The sequence below is a fragment of the Pristiophorus japonicus genome, chromosome 4, assembly GCF_044704955.1.
Source record: "Pristiophorus japonicus isolate sPriJap1 chromosome 4, sPriJap1.hap1, whole genome shotgun sequence".
In the NCBI taxonomy this organism is placed as follows: domain Eukaryota; kingdom Metazoa; phylum Chordata; class Chondrichthyes; family Pristiophoridae; genus Pristiophorus; species Pristiophorus japonicus.
Window position 1 is genome coordinate 174,688,101 of NC_091980.1, and position 21,848 is coordinate 174,709,948.

At 42.3% G+C, this 21,848-nt stretch overlaps 1 protein-coding gene across 8 annotated transcripts in view; it reads left to right on the plus strand.

The window, feature by feature from the left end:
* Window positions 1-295: 295 nt before the first annotated feature.
* pacs2 (phosphofurin acidic cluster sorting protein 2) overlaps window positions 296-21,848 on the plus strand; it is a 353,460-nt gene continuing 331,907 nt past the window's right edge. For all 8 annotated transcript variants that reach the window (XM_070878838.1, XM_070878841.1, XM_070878842.1 and 5 more), the window contains exon 1: window positions 296-502. In XM_070878838.1, the coding sequence (XP_070734939.1) occupies window positions 387-502 (116 nt within the window). In that variant the 5' untranslated portion in view covers window positions 296-386. The remainder of the gene's footprint in view (window positions 503-21,848) is intronic.

Consider the following 21,848-nt stretch of genomic DNA (forward strand, 5'->3'; position numbering starts at 1 on the left):
TGCTCTTCTTCGAAATAGTGCCAGAGGAAGAGAGTTCTAGCCAACTTGTGGAGATGTTCATGGACACCCAGTGAAGAGGGGTGGGGGGAGAAGCTGAAAGATCAGTTGGAGTGGAGGCCCGGGGCGCGGGGCGAGAGCTCGAGCTTGAACCAGGGAAGGTCGTTGAGCGCGAGCCAGGAGGGGAGGGTGACGTCAGCTCCAGCTGTGCGCGTGGTGGGCGGGTGCCGGGCAGTTGCTGGAGCGCGCAGCCGGTGACGCGCTTCCGGTGGGTTGTCCGGCGCTGCAGTGAGGGAGCCGGAGCAAGCGGCTTCTGTGCGGGAGCGAAGAAGGTGCTCAAATAGCGGCACTCGACACAGCATGCTCGTCGGCTACTGACACGCTCAGCCATGGCCGAGAAAGGGAGACTCAGCTTCACCGGCTCGTCCGGCCTCAACAAGCCCGTCCCTATGAACCTCTTCGCCACCTGGGAGATCGACGGCTCTTCGCCCAGCTGCATACCCAGGTACCAGGGCAAGCGCTGCTCGGGGGGCAAGGCTGGCACAGGGCTGGAGGATTCATCTGACAATAGGCGGTAAAGGCTGGTATGGGTGCAGGTGTAAGGCTGAGTGTGGGGGCAACGTGAGTGGCACGGGCTGGGAAGCAGGGCTGGTGTAGGGACGGGAGGCAAGGCTGGTGTAAGGACGGGAGGCAAGGCTGGCAGGGAGCTGGAGGAAAAGGTTGGCGTAAACAAGGTAACTGAGCTGGCAAGGGGTTGCAGATCAGGTCTAGAGTGGTACAAGTGGCAAAGATAGACAAGGAGAGACATGGTGATTGCAAGGCTGAAAGTGTCACGTTGCGAGTTCATGTATGCATTTGGAGTCGAGCCCCATTCAAATATTGTTGTAAAAACAACTGCTTTGTCAGAACTGTGGATCCAAGAGTGCTTTCTCAGAAGCTTGTTGTCCAGTGGAAGCCTGTTGATTTAGAGGACAACACAGATTTAAATGAATTCTTGGGACTAGGCATTGGCTAGGAATGTCTACAGCCGAGTGCTGCTAAGTTTAAAAATAATCGCAGAGTGGGGAAGAACGAGCCCAGTGTACAGTGCCCAGCTGATCACTGCAGTTGTGTAGCTGTGTATTAATTATGTAGAAAATCAATATTTAAAACACTTGGCGTGTAACTGCAGTCCAAACATTTTGCTGTAAGGTGTTTTCTTGAATCGTCCTGGATTTAGGTGTTTCTGGTATTTTGGATTACATTGTTTCTTGTGAAATTTTACATTGTTTGTATTATGTAATTTTACATAATAGTGATCTGTTGCCTTCAACTATCTAATTATTTTGCTGTGATTGGTTGATTTACAAAAGCTATTTGGCGTGTTAGTTACTGGTATTGGGAGCAAAATCTTAACCTATGTACAACTGAAGCAGGCAGTGCTGAAGGGAGAGTATGTGAACAATCTGCTAAGCGGTTGCATTGAATGCATAGGCATTTCCTCCTTGCCCTATTATAAATTTAGAAACGATTGAATAACATATTTTATCAGACAGCTAAGTGACAACCAGGCTTGGCAAAAGGCAACATAATAAACCTTAAAGTATAGAATCAAGAAGTGCGCGATAACTGTTAAACTCCAGTGCCATTTTGTGCCTTGGATGGCCACGCCAGCTGAAAATTATGTCAAAGCAGAATTCTGTGTTTACACTGGGGTGTTGCTAATGTCATACATTGTTTGAAAGATTGTGTAAGTTGTCATAATACAGACAGTAGCCTACACTGTATGTGAGATGAAAGTAGGAGTGACTGCCCATAACTGCACATGTTTCTCTCATGCAGGGAGAGAAACCTGAATGGTATGAAGTCATGTTCATGTAGATTGCACTGTAAAGCTTGCTGTGTTGTGATTTGAAGAATCTGCTGACTAGATTGAAAACCATAGTGTTATTCTCTTGATGATTTTCTCTTCCAATTTTCTTTTCTCCTTTCCTGAAGACATTGACTCCTTGCTGGATTACAGTTCCATGGGCATTGGTTGCTCTCTGATACTTTACTGTAATGGCCCATGTTGTTCTGTGACAGTGAGTGTCGGGGGCATTGCAACCAAATCTGATCCTAGTGTTTCTATCTGCGGGGATCATCATATAATCAATCAATACCCAGGCTGAATTATTTTACAAACTTATGAGAAGGATGGGCAGGAAAAGACCAGCTGGTCCATCAAGCCTGCCCCACACGCATAATGCCTGGAGCATCATAACTAGATACTTCCCTCCCACCCCTGCAGCCATGTAATCTTCCAAGAGAGGCAAAAAAAGCTATGAGGGGGGAAAAAAACTCTGACAAATTCCTCTCTGACCCCATCAGGTACACCTTCCTTTCCGAGCCGAGGCATGCTGAAGCTAATTTCAACCCAGTCACCTTTCCCATTGTTACTGCTGACTCGGAACAGATTGGAGATCAAACCTGTAACCTTCCGGGTCTTGTTGGCTCAGTTACTCGCTGGGCAATTTTGCTCAGCCACCAGATCGTACTTGGATACCATTGCCAGAAAATGATGCGTAGCCTGATTGCAGCGATTAGTGAGAAACTCCTCATTCTTACCGTTGTGATGTGCACTGAATTTTAAGAGAAGCTATTAGTCCAGCGTAAATGCGGCTCAGCTTATAAATATGTTGCTTTGCTGCTATGTAATTTGTGTTCCTTTTGGAGAAAGGATTCATTTTGATTGTCACGACCTTTTGCCAACTTTGATTTTTTTAAATCACACTTGCAGTTAAACCAGGAAAGCTCAGTTTCTGCTATTTAGTAATGCACAGAGCTGTAATTGCCACACTCACTATTGCAGCAGTTTTCTGTAACGCAATAATCACACTTTTATAGTCATGCTTTCACACTATTTTGAGGAAAAAGTGTTTTGAATTAAAAGTTATGATATTCTGCAATATGTCATATTAAAGAGAGAAATAACTTGCATTTATGCTCAAGATTTCCCAAGGCAATTCAGTCAATGAATTGAAGTGTGGCCACTGTTTTATTTAGTTGTAGGCAAATGCTCTAGCCAGTTTGTGCACGGTAAAATCTGACAAATAGCAAATTAGCTAAATCACCTCATAATCTGTATTAGTGTTGTTGGCTGAGAGATAAATGTTGGGTAGGACACCATGAGAACTCCCTGGTCTGAACAGGAAGAGAGTGCTTAAAGATGGCACATTTAACAATTTAGCACTCCCTCTACTGTAGTGGAGTGTTAGCCTAGATTATTTGTTCAAATCCTGGATCAAGACTTGAAACCAGGAGAGGGCTACTACTTCGTCAAGGTGTCACACGGTGTATATCTCAGTAATGCTTAAACCAGAGTGGTATTTGCAAGGGCTGATGACAGTATTAATTGGAAACTGTTGATATACTGATTTGTAAATAAATATTAATCTTTACCACTGAATACCGATTTAAAAAAAAAATACAATAATGGAAGGATTTATGTAGAAATTGCAATGCTACATTCTTGATCGTTTATCTAGTAAATTTATTGAGTGTTGTGGATTACGTTCCACAGACAAAGAAAATGTGAGGCTGAAGGAGATTAGAGATAGGGAGGGGCGAGGCCATGGAGGGATTTGTAAACATGGATGAGAATTGAGTCTGATCAATCTTTGCAAATGAAAATGTTTCTACTTTTAAATTATGCAGATGTTTTATGTAATATCTTGGGAGAAGACGACCGTTTGGAACTCTTGAGTTGGTGGTTGTAATGTAGAGTTAAACATTCAAAACCAGTGCATTTTTTCACTGTGTTCCTGGAATAAATACTGGGCCTATAGTATTCCTTTGTGCACTTGTTTTGATGTAGGATCCTACAGTCCTCTGAAGGTTAGGTAATTGAAGCACTGTCTAAAAGAAACATGATTCATCAAACTCATTTCACAAAGAACTGTATTTGTTTCAGACTTTACTACATTAAAGTTTGCAACATTTATATAGTGTGTATTATTTAATCATTGCCGTTCCCAGGCTAGGCTTTGCAATCTTGACTATTTTTGTCGCTATATTTTTGACTCACTGGAGACATTGCTGAGACAGTTGGAGTTTTCGAGTCTGAGGTTGATAGATTTGTGTTGGGTAAAGGTATCGAGGGATATGGTGTTAAGGTGGGTAAATGGAGTTGAGGTACAGCTCAGCCATGATCTAATTGAATGGCAGAACAGGCTTGAGGGGCTGAATGGCCACCTCCTGTTTCTAAAATGCCAATGTTGTCTGGTGAAGAACAGTTATTTCCTCAGTCAGCAACTGTCATTTAGATCAGGGTTGTCTAAATTGCAGTTTATAGGCCACATTGCTCCCTTTTTGGCCTGGCAATTGACCAATGAACACTGGCAACTGGCATTAAAGCACAAGCAGTTCTGCCCATTTTACTACTTGGTCCTGTTTGAATTTTGTAGCCCTGAAAGTTTAAAAAGGGCTGTTTTTAGCGCTGGTGCCTCATTAGTGGTTAAATCCTGAATGATTCGTTATGTTTCCTAGTTTCAGATGTATGTTAATTAATGGGAACATGGACTCCATGGTACACACCATGTGCCAAGCCAACAAAGCTTGGACACCCATGATTTTAGATAATTGTACGTTTTTTGAAAGACATTCACTGTTAGCTGACCAAAGAGTTGTTTTGGATTTCCAAGGCTTTGTACCACAGCATTTTCCAACAGGATTTCTTGTTGACTTGGCTGATGGGTGTTTTTCTTCAAGTTGCTTGGGCTGTTTGCACATATCAACAATCTCACAGTAGGGATGTTTGCCGAGAAATGTTTAATCCCATGAGCAATATCAAGGATTATCTTGATAATTCTGCTATTTAAAAAAAGAAAGACTTGCTTCTCTATTGTATCTGTTTATCACCTCGGGACTTACCAAAGCACTTCACAGCCATTGAAAACTGTAGTCACTATCGTAATATTGGGAAATGCAGTAGCCAATATGTGCACAGCAAGGTCCCACAAATGGCAATGAGATAATGATGGATGAGGGGTAAATATTGTCCAGCACACTTGGAGAATTCCCCTGCCATGCTTCAAATCATGCCATGGGATCTTTTATATCCACCTGAGTGGGCAGACAGGGACTCAGTTTAATGACAGTGAAGCATTTCCTCAGTACTGATGAAAAGTCATCGACCTGAAACATTAACTTTGTTTCTCTCTCCGCAGATGTTGCCTGACCTGCTGATTATTTCCAGCATATTTTGTTTTTATTTCCTCCGTACTGCATTGGAGTATCAGCCTAGATTATGTTCAGGGCTCTGCAAGTGAGGCTTGAACCCACAACCTCTGACTCAAAGGTGGAGGCACTATCTCTGAACCAAGGCTGGTTGAACATTGAGGATCTACATCAGGGACCCATTGGATACAATATCCAATGGGTGGACCTGACTGAATAATACAAGGATGTTGGAGAAGGCACAAGATGTCCATAATATCTTATTTTTAGAAATAGTGCTTTCTGTTTGTTTACTTCTACCCTTCCCCATTTTCTCCTCCTCTTCCTGAAGATGCTGAAATTAATGGAAAAAAAAATAGGACAGCTTCTATAACGGGCGTTCCATCTGCAAATGTCAGTTTACCGCTAGGATGGCAAGCTGAAAATCTACTGCAGTGTCCCTCATCTGTATGACTGGATGGTCATCACAAGAGGAAAAAGTCTTGATTTGCAAAGCAGTGCCTCCAGGCTGGCACTCCAGTGCAATACTGAGGGACTACTGCTCTGTCAGAGGTTCCATCTTTTAGATGAGATGTTAAACTGAGCCCCCATCTGCCCTCTTTAGGTGAATGTAAATATAAATGCAAATCTTTCTTTCATTTCCTGGTTGAAGCTGAGCAATATATTTTCCCTGTTTGTTTATTATTTCCTTGATATTTGAGGTATTTTCTACCTGATGGGTGGATAGTATTGCAAGTTCTTAGAAACTATTAATACTTATTTATAGATCACTAAGGGGGGAGATTGCTTCTCTCTCGTATTTTTCCTTCTAATGTATGATAAACCAATAACCAAAGTATCAAGCACAGGTACAAGGTATGTTAATGCTTTTGCATTGGTGAATGCAGCCTTTGTCAGAAGGGAAAAGGAGATCAAAATGGTGGTAAGTGAAATATTAAAGTTGTAATGGGAATATGGGATTTAAAATAAAAACGAGAACAGAAAATATTGGGTAATCGGCTTCTGAAAGGGAAAGTTTCAAGTCTGACTCTTGTTACTTGGCCAGCTGAGTTGTTGCCTAGAACTTGGGGTCTTGGAATTGAATATTTAATCGCCTAACCTAAAGCAAATGAAGGCTTGGTGTTTCAAATCTTTAACATGGGTAATAGCAGATGACTGAGAATGCATTGCGAGGATGTAACAACTCACATGCTGGACTTGTGCAATGATGGTGAATGGGCAGCTTGTAATATTTGAGCAATGTGATGAAATTACTCATTGCAATCATTCCAGTGTATCTTTTTTAAAAAAAAATATATATATATTCTGTTAAATTTGTTAGTTTATTTAATTTTAGGTGAATTTTGTATTCCAGAAGAAGTTGCCAGTGCTGACTCAGACTTTGTGCTCGGTAATATTGAGCCCAAGTTTCCACACGATAAAAAAACGGGCGCCCCTCCGACCTGGGCGCCCATTTCTCGCGCCTAAAAAAAACCTCGCGACTCTGGAGCGTTCTGCAGCTCCTTGTCTGCTTGGCGCGGCGCCCAGGGGGGCGGAGCCTACACTCACGCCGATTTTGTAAGTGGGAGGGGGCGGGTACTATTTAAATTCATTTTTTTCCTGCCGGCAACGCTGCGCGTTGGAGCGTTCGTGCACGCGCAGTGTGAAAAAAACATTGGCACTCGGCCATTTTTGTAGTTCTTTGTAGCTGTTTAATTTTTGAACATTTTTTTAATAAAAGTACATTGCCATCAGCACTTGCAGCCTTCTCACCGTCTCCTTCCTCCCCCCCCCCCCCCCCCCCTTGCGGGAAAGAACGGGCTCCTCCCCGCGCGGGAAGAACGGGCGCCTCCTCTCTTTTCCCCCCCCCCCCCCCCCCCCCCCCCGCGGGAAGAACAGAACGGGCGCCTCAGGCTGATTGCAGCATTCTCCGTGCCTGAAGCACTTTCACACAGGTAGGAAGATGGTTTATTTAATCTTTTCTTTGCTTATAAATGTTTATTCAGGTTGGATTTATTTGTATAATATTTGTAGAAGTATAAATAAGGATTTATTGTAGAATTTAATGACTTCCCTTCCCCTCCCCCCCCCCACCTCGTTCTGGACACCTAATTTGTAACCTGCGCCTGATTTTTTAATGTGTAGAACAGGTTTTTTCAGTTCTACAAAAATCTTCACTTGCTCCATTCTAACTTAGTTTGGAGTACGTTTTCACTGTGGAAACTTTGAAATCAGGCGTCAGTGGTCGGACACGCCCCCTTTTGAAGAAAAAATTCTGTTCCAAAGTCGAACTGTTCTACCTGACTAGAACTGCAGAAAAAAAAATGTGGAGAATTGCGATTTCTAAGATAGTCCGTTCTCCACCAGTTGCTCCTAAAAAATCAGGCGCAAATCATGTGGAAACTTGGGCCCATTGTGTGGCACAGTGACATTCTCATCAAAGGATTGTTTTTGCAATGTCATGACTGAGTTTAACAAGACCTAACCCATAGTAATTACCAGGAAATTTTATGGCCAGTACAGATTGTAACTCTGAAGTGAACCTGCCTCTCAAAGGACAGGTTGTGCAGAAACACAGAACTTTCTGCAGTCTATCTGATGGTTTTATGTTTTCCAGAAGCCTTTCTGTGTTTGTTTTATTTCTGAATTTTATGGGGGAGCTTGCTCTTTGAATCAATGTTGATTCTATGCCCTCAACACATTGGGTTCTTCATTATTACTTGAGGATGTTTCAATCTTCCAGATCTCAGTCATCAGCTTCACCAGTATTCAAACTGCTCAGTTTCATAGAGACAACCTTTTGGCTAATAAACTCTTAGCGATTGAAAGTATAATCTATGGCCAAGTTTGTAACATTTTACCATGTCAATTTGCCCTCCTTGTTTGGCTGTTCTGGACCTAGAAAATTGAGTATGTACTGATAAGGTGAAACACAGAAGTTATTACAATAAAAAGAAAAACTGCATTTATATAGTGCCTTTCACAACCTCAGGATGTCCCAAAGTGTTTTTACAGCCAATGAAGTACTTTTGAAGTGTCATCACTGGTGTAATGTAGGGAAACACGGCAGCCAATTTGCACGCAGCAAAGTCTCAAAGCAGCAATGAGATAATAACCAGATAATCTGTTTTAGTGATGTTGGTTGAGCCAGGACAGCGGGGTGAACTCCGCTACTCCTCTTCGAATAGTGCCATGGGATATTTTACGTCCACCTGAGATGGTTTAACGTCTCATTCGAAAGACAGCGCAGCACTGCCCCCAGTACTGCACTGGGAGTGTCTGCCCAGATTTTGTGCTCACGTCTCTGGCGTGGGGCTTGAACTCTCAACCATTCGACTGAGGCAAGAGTGATACCAACTGAGCCACAGCTAACGGTGTGGGAGATTAATTGGGAGAATGCTTTCAGTTCGCTCAGTGATCTGTTCAATGTGAAACTGAGCCCTACAATCTAGCAAGGTCCCAGGTTGATGTCCAGGCCATCCCAAGTCAGCTGATCTCAATAGGGCTGGTGCTATACATGGTACAAATTAGCTCCTGATCACTATCCAGTGACCACTGCTTGAAAGGTTGCTTGTATAGACATTGAGCAGGACAGGATTGCGTTTGGTTTCATTGCCTCCCACAGTTAATTTGCTTGTTGACACTATCAGACTCGTGTATGAAGAATGGCCATTTGGTTAAGGTACCGGAGAATGGCGAGTGCTTCTGGAACAGTACACTGGCAAGAGTCAATGTTGTTAGAAATGGAGGGGATAAGATTGGAGGAAAAGAAAGTGAGACACTTTCAGTTTCTTGATGCCTCCCCAGATTTGTTTTTAAAATTGACTTGGCTTAGGTGCAGGGTAAAGTGCTCTCTACACTGAGGAACATTTTTCTCTGCATCAGTGTGACATTTTCATATTCCAGACTAGCTTTCTTTCTGGCCTCTCTCTTGGTGTGATTGCCAATTTGTACTGAATTGTAAATACATCTGTACTGTAGATTTGTTCGGATTGTAAGCTGGGTTCCAACTTACTTCAGCTAGGACCCATAGAGGGAGGACGTTCATCCCGTTAGAGTAGGCTGCTTTTGACCTTTGGTTCTGGAGGTGAAAGAACACTGACTGCATTGTTCAATCTGGATTTTGGTGTTTAACGTCCACACTGAAATGACAAACGTACTGGAAGATAGGCTTGCAGCTTTTCATTCCTAAACTGGACAGTATCAAAGCATTTGAGGGGGCTGTACAGTGTGGAAATATTTTTAATGTTTCTGCACTTCTGATATTGCTAGCACCTCTATTGTCCCTGAGCAGCAGCCAACAGCAAACATGATTCTTATATTTTACTCCTGTAAGAAAAAAAACTTGACTTCATATAGTACCTTATCACAACCTCAGGACACCAAAGTGACCAAATGACCAATGAATTACTTTTGAAATAGTCACTGTAGTTGTGCAGACAAATGTTATGGCCAATTTGTGCACAGCAAGATACCATAAAGAGCAAATTAATTCTGTCTTTGGTGGTGTTAGTTGGACGAGGAATGTTGGCCAGGACACCGAGAACACATCTTCAAAGCCATGGGATATTTTATAGTTACTTTTACATTTACTTGAGCAGGCAGAGGGAACTGTGTGTTAACGCTTTGTCTGAAAGATGGAATGACCATTAAACATAGAAAATAGGTGCAGGAGTAGGCCATTCGGCCCTTCGAGCCTGCACCACCATTCATTATGATCATGGCTAATCATGCAAACTCAGTACCCCATTCCTGCTTTCTCTCCATACCCCATTGAAAGTGAATTAACCATGATTTACCCTTCTGGATCAGCTGATTTATAGAGTCTGCTTATTACACTGAAAATTACCTGTCCCAGCTCCTTTCCCATCCACTTGGAGTATGTTCTTTCTCCCTTCACTTTTTAAAGAAAGTTTTACCTTGGTAAAAGTGAGGTTTTGTTTATTGAAGAAATATTCTTGGAGATTGCCCAGTTGATTTAAATGATTTAAAAGTCAGAATGGCTGCCCCAATGACCCCCCACTGTTCCCCCCCTTCCCCCCCCCCTCCCCCGGTACCATTGAAAAGATTCAGTGATGAGACTCGAGAGTAGAGGGCAGTGGCTGAGGATTCTGAAGAAATTGGAAATTACTTGAGCTTCACCAATGCTGCAATACAACAGCTGCAATTGAATCATAAATTTAGGAGAGATTGGAAAAGCTAAGAATATGCCAATAGGGCAATTACACAAATGTAAAGTAGCACCGAGATTTCAGATAAGAATTGGAACTTAAAGGCAAAACTTATTGGTAGTCTGGCTCCACCTCAGTCCCACGCTCCTGATCTTTGGCCACCCAGTGCAGAGGAGCGGGGCGGGTGACGGCCAGTCAGAGGATCTTCTCGTGGGTCTGCTCCTGCACCTGGCTAGGGTGGTCATTTACAGGTCCAGATTGGATGAGACCCTCTGGCTGCCTACCTCTCTTCCGTGGTCTTGACTGCGGCCAGGTGCCCCTGCAGAAGGGAGCATGTGGTGTCCGCTGGTAACGCTCGAGATCTTCAGGGACTGGAGTGTGCAGTGGAAGTATTTAGTTTGATAAGTTTCCTTTTCCTTAATTTCTGTTATTGGTTGTATCCCTTTATTTAAAAAAAAAAAGGGGCGCACTTTTAAATTTGTGTTTGTTAGCTGATGCCACTGGGGCAACCCAGTGCATCCTTATTGGTTGCAATATGAAATGCATTTCATTCAGTCGGGCAGTCTGCCCTCCAGCAGTAGAATCTTTGATGTCTGATTGGGAGTTTAAAAAAAAATCTATTTTTGTGTTGGACATAATAAAATGCTACTGGAATAGACTTGGTTTATAACTGAAGAATGTGCAGCTTTGGGTTTAATAATAAAAAACATTGTCATCTGTTGTTCTGTTGTACAATTCCTACTCGCCATCCGTTCAGGGAAAAAAAAAAACGCTCATGGAACCATATTCCCTGTCTCTGGCGCTCCAGGCACCATGACCCCACCACTGCTGTCAACTGTGCTATGACCTCTATCTTTGTTCTTGTTGCCAGCAAAAGTATCATTGTCTCCCAAAACCACTCTCTTCACTGACATACATTGGCTCCCTGTGCTTTGAGTTTAAAGTGCTTGTTTTTAAATCCTTCCATGACCCTATCTCCCTTTTCCAGCTCTGTTTCCCTCTCCAAGCTCTCCAATCCTTTGACTCGGCCCTCTTTCCATGCGCCTTCCTTTCTCCCCACCATTGACGGAGTCTTTAGCCTCTTGTGACCTACATTCTGTAATTTTCACCCTACACCTCTCCACCTCTCCACCTCCCCACCTCCCTCCTTTTTAAAAAATCTCCTGAAAACCCAGTCCTTCAACCACACTTTAGGTCACCCCCTCCTAATCTCCCCTTTCCTGGCTCTCTGTTGATTTCCTACATATCTTCTATTTAGAATTTTTTAAAGTTAGAGATGGGACATAAATTGAACTTGTTTCAGTTAATGACTAATCATCACAAAATGCATGACATAATTTGGGTTATTTTTGGCATTTATTTGCATGGGCATGGCCTCCATACACCCTGTCCCATTTGCCCATCAGTTTTAGTATTTATAATTAGGATGGTAGTATCTGTGACATTTTGCTTAAGGTTGAGTGCTTGAAACTGAATTGAAATCTGAATTTGAAATACTGACACTTAGAATATACAAGACCAAATACTCAAACTATAATCTTTTACTAATGTTGAAATTTTATACTCCTAGTAGTGTAACAGCTACAGAAAAATTAAAGTGGGGAACCATTATGAAAGGACCTCAAAGTGCTTTATAGCCAATACCTTTAGAAGTGTAGTCACGTGGTGGCAACCAATTTGCATATAGCAAGGTTCCACAAACAGCAGTGAGATATTGACCAGATAAACTGCTTTTATTAAGTGCTGTTGATTGAGAGATAAATATTGGCCTGCTCTCCTTGGAATAGTTTTTTTTTTTATTCGCTCATGGGATGTGGGTGTAATTGATATTTATCTCTCTATCAACAGCACTAAAAAAAAACGGTTTATCTGGTCAATATCTCACATCTCCAGCATTTATTGCCCATCCCCATTTTGCCCTTGAGAAGGTGGTGGTGAGCTGCCTTCAACTGCTGCAGTCCATCATCTTTGTAGGCCATTTCAGAGGGCAGTTAAGAGTCGGCCACTGTGGGTCTGTGATCACATATAGCCATACCAGGTAATGACAGCAGATTTCTGCCCCTAAAGAACATTAGTGAACCAGATGGTCACCATTACTGATGCTAGCTTTTTATTCCAGATTTGTTTAATTAACTAAATTTAAATTCCCCAGCTGCAGTGGTGCAATTTGAATTCATGTCTCCGGATCATTAATCTAGGCCTCTGGATCACCAGTCCAGTAACGTAACCACTATGCTACTGTACCCATTAGTGTCATGGGATCTTTTACGCCCAACTGAGCGGGCAGACGAGGCCTTGGTTTAACGTCCCATCCAAAAGTCAGCACCTCTGATTGGGTTATGTGCTCAAGTCTCTATAGGTTGTGTACCCATAACCTTCTGACTCAGAGACAAGTGTGCTGCTACCACTGAGCCGAGGTTCCCACCCAAAACCTGATTAATTAGCAAATGAGAATGGTCCATAATGGTGTTTGTTTACGAGGAGGCTCCGAACTACAATGGTTAATGGAGTAAGTATATGCTGCGGAAAAAACAAGAGTACATTTGAAGTGTAATTTTTTTTTTTAGTGCATGGTCACTTTTAATGGGCTGTGTGACACTTTCAAATTTGCGCGGTTTCTTGCATTGAAAAGCTGAAGAATGGCCTGTGCTGGACCTTTGGCTTACTGCTTAGCGGGAATGTTGATGCAAAGTACTCCATACTCAGTCCAAAGCAAACCAGTGTACCAAGCAGAGGCTGCTGTCAGTGTGAATATTTCAATAATTTCCATTCCACGCTTAGCTTCTCTCTGTTGTAGCTTTGTAAAAACCACTCTGTGGATGTGTAAATATTATCCAAATGTTTATGGTCCATGTTTGCGTGTCTGAGAGCTCTCAGAGTACACAACTATACTTGCCTATTTTGTAATGTAACTGGAGCATTGGCTGCCTTTCAATAAACTTTACAGTGCATTACTGTACTTCGAGTTCGGCAAAGTCACAAGAACATGATCAATCCTTTATACAGTGCACAGATAGGATTCTTTCTCACTGACAAGCCTCCCCCAGATAATTAAAAGCAAATGTTCTTCATGTTGTCCTGCTGCATGCCATATCATTCTGCTAGCAAGAGGATGTGCAGATACACTTCTGTGCTGGTGTTGAGGCAGGAGAAGAGCAACTTCACCTCCTTATGGAGGAAGACCTCAGTCTCTCTCTGCTCCCCACCTGATAACTGGGAGCAGAAAATTACTATTTGCAGAATCGTGGCAGGCACGTGGCATCTGATTGCACAAGCATTGGAACATCAGTGGGCTATGCCAGTCCCCACCAAGTATTGTTTACTTTGTCCTGTATTGTGTCAACATATTATGGAATGTTACAACAGAGAAATCGTTTATTTGGCCAATCAAGCTGGCTGGTGCTTTTCCCCTCCTCCTGTGGCCAACTCATTACATTTAAATCAATTCCTGAAGGTTGCATCACATGACCCCTCCCCTCCCACCACCCTGCCCCCCACATCTGCCAATGGGCACCCAGCATGTCCATCCTCACTGCCTCCTGCCTTCCAGCACCAATTGGATAGCGAACAGACTCTTCATTCCTGATTAGACGATTCTTGGCTGTCAGTCAAACATCCTTCTTTTCCCCCCATCTCCAATATTTTTAGAACTAATAAACAAAAGTTTTCAAAGAAAATTAAAAATAACACACCTATGGTTCCTCTCCCGGGTTGCCCACGTCAGTGTCCGGAAGATTAATCTTTCATTCCTGGAGACTCCAGGCTAATCCTTTGCTAATCTTTTTCAAATCCTTTTTATTTTCTTTTAAACGGTTTTTGTTATCGGCAATTTTCTTTCCACTGTTCCACAAGAGGTGCATACGCAGATTTCAACTATAGCTTTTAAATGTGAATGTTAGCAAAATAATTTTGAATTCAGCAGTAAGATGCAGTTTATGCTGAGTTTCTGGATGTTTTACTCTTTGTATGAAGTAATGTAAGTGTTGGAGACTGTTCAGGGTACAAATAATTTCAGCTGTGTTCTGTATAGTATGGGTTGTGGCCGAGTACTTTCTTCCTTGCACACCTATCATAGAATCATACAGCACTTAAGGAGGCCATTTGGTCCATCATGCCTGTGCTGGCTCTTTGAAAGAGTCCCACTCACCTCTTTCCCCATAGCCCTGCAAATGTTTCCTTTTCAGGTATATATCCAGTACCCTTTTGAAATTTATTTTGAATCTGATTCCACCACTTTCAGGCAGTGCATTACAGATCAGAATTCACTGCGTTTAAATGTCTCTGCATCTCTGCACTGGTCTCTTCGCCAATTATCTTAAATCTGTGTCCTCTGATTACTGACCCTCCTGCCAATGGAAACATCTTCTCCCTATCTATTCTATTGCAGTAGTATGGTTCGTCCCAATATGTGGAATTTTTGTCGGTCTAAATCACTTTGACATAATGGGATTGTTCTGCATTTTGAACGTAATGGAGTTTGACTGGGAAGTGTGTTGTATATTCACTTAATGTGCAGCCAGGAGATTTGTTTTTGCAGTTTCACTTAGTCACGTGCTGGAGATTCATATGGCAAAGTAAATCAATATTTACCACTCCTAACCCTTCCCTTGGTGGCTTAAAGTAAGAGTTAATGTAATATCTGGCTTCCTCTGCCACTCTCCTAGCTCTGAATAATCTATTGCAACAATACGCAAAATATCTTGTGTGTGACTGCATTTTTTTATTCACAGAAGCTCGTCTTTGATCCTGCTCGAGACCAAGAGAATCATTTAAAACACAGTTTTCATGGTGTCATGATTGAGTATTTTTTAACAATAAAAATGGTGACATACCATTGCTAGTCTTGAACACTAAGATATTATCAACAATTTTGTATCATATGCAGCCCATTTTACCTGCATTTGCTGAAGTGTTGCACTTGGATCCCAAAACAAGCTCCAAACAACTTGTGCAATACAAAGAACACTTTAGAGTGTATTTTTCATTGCAAATTTTCAACACTTTTTTTGTTGAATATATACTTCACTTACATGAGATAGGCATTGGTTGTTTTGGAAAGATTGTTAGACCTTTTAGTCACTGGATGAAGTCACACCACTCATTGGCTAATGGTGAATTTGCTTTATGAGTGTACTCAGACCCTAGCTCGAACTCCAAGAGCAGTGCTGTAAACTAACTGAGATGGTGTTTCTGCCTCTCTGAGGGACTGAGACTCTTAAGTGACGCCTCAGAAAATAGCACAACTGAAGCAGCAATGTAAGTGCTTCCTTTGATGGTGCTGAGTGGTTGAGTTTTTAGCCCCCTCTTCACAGTGGTGCAGTGCTGCTGTCCATGTTGCCCTTCCTTGGCCACATGAGGGAAGGCAGTAGAAAGGAAAGTGAAGGATCATGCTTAAAACCAACTGTGTATCAGCCAACTTGCTCACGTGGAGTTGTTTTCTGCACCTGTTGTGAAATCGCTTTCCACAGGGAGCCGCGGCTGTTACCGAGTCGGGCATCTTCCACGCAGGCTATTTACCACTTTGCCGTCAGGTGAGCTGTGACATGTACGTTTACCAAGAACGAAAGAACTTTCAATTGTATTTCGATTAATTGCACCTTCAGGATTTCCCAAAGCACCTCACCTCCTGTGAAGTACTTTCTGAAATGCGGTCACTGCTAATGTAAACAAGTATAGCAGTCAATCTGCACAGCAAGGTCCCACAAACAGCAGTGAGGTAAATGACCAATGAATCTGTTTCTGTTTGTTAAGGGAAGATCACCATCATCATAGGCAGTCCCTCGAAATTGAGGAAGACTTGCTTCCACTCTCGAAGTGAGTTCTCAGGTGGCTGTACAGTTCAATGTGGGAATTGCAGTCTCTGTAATAGGAAAGGGTGGGTGGGGAGCCTGGTTTGCCACACACTCCTTCCGCTGTCTGCGCTTGTTTTCTGCATGCTCTCGGCGACGAGACTCTAGGTGCTCCAATTTGGGCGGTTTTGGCCTAGAGATTCCCAGGTGCTGGTGGGGATGTTACACTTTACCAAGGAGGCTTTGAGGGTGTCCTTGAAAGGTTTCCTCTGCCCACCTGCGTTTGCTTAGGGAGTCTCGTGTCAGGCTTGCAGATGATGTAGCCCACCCAACAGAGATGGTCGAGTGTGGTCAGTACTCCGATGCTGGTGATGTTGGCCTGAGCAAGAACACTGACGTTTGTGCGTCTATCCTTCCAGTGGATTTGCAGGATCTTGCGAAGGCAGCGCTGGTGGTACTTCTCCAGCGCTTTGGGGTGCCTGCTGTGTATAGTCCACGTTTGAGCCATAAAGGACGGCAGGTATCTCTACTGCCCTGTAAGACCATAAGCTTGGTGCCAGATTTGAGGCCCTGGAATTTTGGCCAGGGCACTGGGAGGCTCCCTGCTCTTTTTTTGATTTAGTTCCATGGGATTTTTTTACATCCACCTGAACAGGCAGAAAGAGCTCCAGTTTAGTATCTAATCCAGGAGTCAGCACTTTGGACTATGCAGCACTTCCCAAGTACTGCACTGGAGTGCCAGCCTATATTAAGTGTTCAAGTCTCTGGAATGGGGCCTGAACCAGAGGATTGCGAGTGCTACCACTGAGCCAAGTTCAAGGCAGTTTTGATTTGATTTGACTGCTTTAATTGAAGTAAACCATATCCACATTTATTAGCTATTGTGCAGCAGATATAATCGTAGTATGTGTCTGACCCTTTAAATGCTGTTGAAGGCAGTAAACTTTAAAGTGTAGGGTTAGAACTTTTAAATATTAATATATCAATTTGTATATACAGCAGGCACCCCAAAGCGCTGGAGAAGTACCACCAGCGCTGCCTTCGCAAGATCCAATTGTAAAACCTTGTTAGCTTGGGTGTGAACCCTTTTGGCATTGCATATGATGTAAATTGGGGCAAACTCTGTGTGTGTGACCATGCTATGAAGGAGGGGAGGCTTTGGTAGTTTAGGCATATAATAGTAAAATGTAAATGATCTGGGTCACGACACACACACTTGTTTTTGCTACAGCAATAGTCATTAACAGGAGCAAGTATTTGGTATTCAGTACTAATCAGTAAATTTAATTTCCCTGTGCATGAGAGTTCAAAAAATTAATTGTCGTTGAGGATAGTACGTTCCACGACAGAGTCTAGACTTGTGGAATCAGATAGTAAGCTTCATTACTAATACATCGATGATGCTCTAAATCTGTCTGCATTGGTTAGCTCTTTGGAATCAGTGATAGGGTGGATCAGTTTTGATGCCTTGTGAGCTCTTAACAATCAGCTTTGTATAGCGATTAGTGCACATACCCTTTTTCTTAATTTGAATCTGTACAAAAATTGTCATCTACAATTGTTTCAGTTGATTTAAAAAAAAAAATTAGTTCCATTCGGAAAATAAGACGCAAATACTTTGTGTCCAGTCTTTGGTGGTGTATGGTTCGTGCTTTTGCTAACTCATGGCTGTCCACAGTCTTGGTTTCCCTTAGGAAATGAGTAGTAAGAAAAAAAATACTTTAATCTCATCTTACATTGACATCACTTCTTGCAATAATAGTGGGAAAATACTAGTGAGGAATCAATGCCCTCCCCCTCCCCTCCGCTTGTTGAGTACCCCTAATATCATCACTCCTGCAATAGGGAGATGGGTCCTGCTCTGCTGGTGACAACAAGGTGCAAATCTGAGGGGCAACCGGTTATAGTCCTCTTGTTGTAATGTTTATCGTATGGCTGAATGTCATTTGATAAGGGAAGGGCAGAAGGCATTGAAGCGGTGCTGTCTACAAGCATGTTTAAAAGCATGAATTTGAGCAGGCAGTCAATTTTAATAGACATAAAGCTATTGGGACAGGTGACCAAAAGCTTGGTCAAAGAGCTGGGTTTTAAGGAGGTGAGGAAGGTGGAGAGACTGAAGGAATTCTAGAGCATGGAGCCTAGACAACCAAAGGCACAGTTACCAATGGTGGACCAAAAGGTGATGAGATACAAGAGTTCGGAGGAGGGATTGTAGGACTGGAAGAGGTTACGGAGATGGGGAGGGGCAACACCTTGAAGGGATTTATGAGGATGAGGATTTTTAATTGGAGGCATTGGTGAGATAGGATACATTTAGCAGAATGGGATTAGACTGTCTCGTGGTGAAATACAGCAATGCTGACTCGATTTTGCCTGAAAGGCCTGTTTATGTAGATCATGAACAAGTAGATAATACACTGTTTTGTTTTGGTTAGTTTATCTTGCACAAATACAAGTAATACATGCTATTGACTCGGAGTGAACTTGAAATATCCAACTTCAACAACACTCACCCTAAAAACAAATCTGGATGCCACTGATTTCAATTGGGAACAAAATGACTCTTCCCAGTGTGGAATCAGAAGATCAGATTTTGCAAATCTGGAACAAGAAATATTCTGAAGCCTGTTTCTCTTCCTTAAACTGGCTTCGAAAATTGCCATATGAGCAATTTACTTCTGTATTCTGTTGAATATCATTTTTATTCCATAGTCCACCTGCAACGCTGAAATGTTTTGTTAAGTTCTACTGGTTATTTCAAAACAAGATGCTGGTGAGATAAAGAAAGGTGACCATTTTTAAAAGACGGCACCACCAACGATGCAGCCTAGGGTATGTGCTTAAATGCTGGGGTGGGACTTGGATGTTGTTGAGAGTTTCTGTTTTTGATGGATTTTTATATGACCATTGATAGACTTGGGGTGACATAAGTTTGAACACCATTTGGGTGTAGTAATACTCCACTCGTATGCAAGTGTCAAGCAAGTTATGATAGTCATAAAATAAAATATTTCATTGGTATTTTCCACTCACTTCCAGTGTCTGCACCTCTATCTCTTGAGGGCGTTAACTCCTGCTGAGAGCAGGTTCCAAGAGAGCCAACAAACTCCTTTACCCAACTGGCCATTCTTCATGTGTGAGCTTAGGCAATGAATGTCATCAGGCTTTTCAACTATGGGGGAATCACTGTAGTGCCTGATGCTGTTCACCAATGCTCGCTTTCTAGCAGGGGTCACTAAATAATCATTATGAATAGGAACCATGACAGACTTCACCCCCTACGCCCCCCAGCCTATGGACATTTGGGCCGGTTGTACAATCCCTAGTGCCACCCAGGCTGAGGTCAGATAATTGACATAGATTAAAGATTTGTCTGGGATCTTTCTGGTCTGTATGACTTTGGATTCACTGAATAAGTATGCTGCTATTTTTGACAACAGAAATATTGGAATGTAGGCTAGATTCTGATCTCTTCATTGCACCAAGAAAACTTCAGCACATTTTCATGTATGTGGGAACAATACTAGAGGAAATACCTTGGAAGACGGGGGAGGAGGAGACAACTACATACTGTATTTTAATGTGTTTCTAACTGCATCCTGTAGGCTGCCATTCTTCAGTACGTTGGTGGCTAATATGCTGACATTTCAGAATTCACCTTCTACCCCTCTGTCGTCGAATTTCTTTTTATTTTGCTTAGGATGTTGAGTAGGTGGTTGCAATGCGTTTCTGATGCTCATGAAAGGACATCAGTGACTTGACTTCTGCGTAAGGCAATTCACTGCAGCAGTGCTTCTGCCAGAAACCGCAAACCATTTAGAAAATCTTGCAGATAGATAATGTAAACCCCTGAGTTTTAATATGCATGAACTCGCACATTTCTCCTTCATGTAGCATCAATCACTTTTTTTTTAAAAAAGCCCGACATTGTATATTGTCACCATGTTCACCAGGAAAACATTCTGCAAATGATGCTGTTTATTTCTAACGATTCGTTATATTGCTACGACTTTGTGTTTAAGTCAAATACTTTTGGTACCGGGACCTTCTAATCCTTGTGGCTCAATCTTGTACTGGACAGCAAATTTACCAACTGAGCAAGCCACCCATTCTTTGTTTCATTGTGCAGCCGCTAAGTAATATTTATTTATTAAGTATAGGCCAGATGCCATAGCACTCGCCACTTGCAGTAGTCTATATACAACTTTTACATTTGAGGATAACATGGCAATTTTGAGATGTTGCCTGGTGAATTTAAATCCAGCGATGGCAAATTATGGAATTAAATTCAATAAATCTGGTCATTTAAGGGCAAACATCAGAACAGGACCATTAAAGTTGCTGGATTGTTGTAAAAATCCAGCTGGTTCACTAATGTCGTAGCAGGAAGGGAACCCGCCACATTTACCTGTCCAGGCTGACATGACTCTAGTCCCACACTATGTGATTGACTCTTAATGTCCTCGAGCCCAGTAGGGATGGGCAATAAATACTACCTGGCCAGTATTGCCCACATCTGAAGTGCAAAGAAAATACTGTTGTAGATGGGTATGATAGCAGTCTGAGGGTTCCTGGCCCCCACTTACCTTCCTCTAGGGCAGTACTGAGCCTGATTCAACATAATAGAGATCAGGATCTCAGCAGTATGGGGGAATCACATGCATGGTCCTGCATCATGACACCTCCCCAACACTAAAGCTTTTTGTATGTTCTTTGTTACATAACCATATCCTAAGGATCATGTGTTTTTTCAGATTCACCATCTTCAGTAAGATGTAGGGTTAACTTGCCTCGTGCCTGTTTAATACTCTCCCCAAGATAGAACAGGTTCCTTCACTTTGACATAGCTGAGATGTGACAAAACACAGTTGGCCAAAGGTTGAAAACTGAAGACCAGCATCTTTGGGACACCAGCTGCCAATCTTCTGGTTTTGAGTTGGGGGATGGGATGATGCACAAAAAAACAATTAAAAATGATCTTGAAAGTAACGCTGTAATCTGTTGCACACCTCTAAAGAAACAAAGTATTTTGAAATGTTGCAGTTATTGATCAAATCTGACACTATTTCAACAAACCATTTCCTTTCATTTATTTTAGATTTCTGAAAGAGTAGCATAAATCTTTAGTATTTGTAAAAGGCAATGACATATGAAGCAGTTCTGTTTTGTTTAAATCATGCACAGCACCAGAGGTTTTTTTTGAAGTCTCAGCTTAATCATCACATTTGTTGCAAAGATTGTCAATAAAACCTGGTAACAGGTTTGCGAGTCACACAAATTCAAATATTTATATGTTCAGCACATGCAAGGTGCTTTGTAAATGCAACTTTTTCTTTTTTTAGAAAAATGTCCCAAACCAATTCACCAAGGCGTACGGGGAAAATAAAAAGATGTTGAGCTAAAAACAATTAGATTAAATGGGATAACCAAGAAGCTAAAGTCAGAGTTTTGGGGCGGGGCTTTTGTAGGGTCAGAGGAGGGAATTAAAGACCAGGATAGATTCTAAATTTGGAGATTTGGGATACCGTGAACCAATGTACATCAACAAGGATGGGAGTGCACTTGATGTGGGCAACACTGGCCAGATAGTATTTATTGCCCATATCTATTGGTCCCGAGGACATTAAGAGTCAATCACCGAGGGTTCAATTTTCCCCAAAGCTGTTTTTTGGCGTACTTGAAGAATTATACCTGTATTTTGGGGGCACAAGAACAC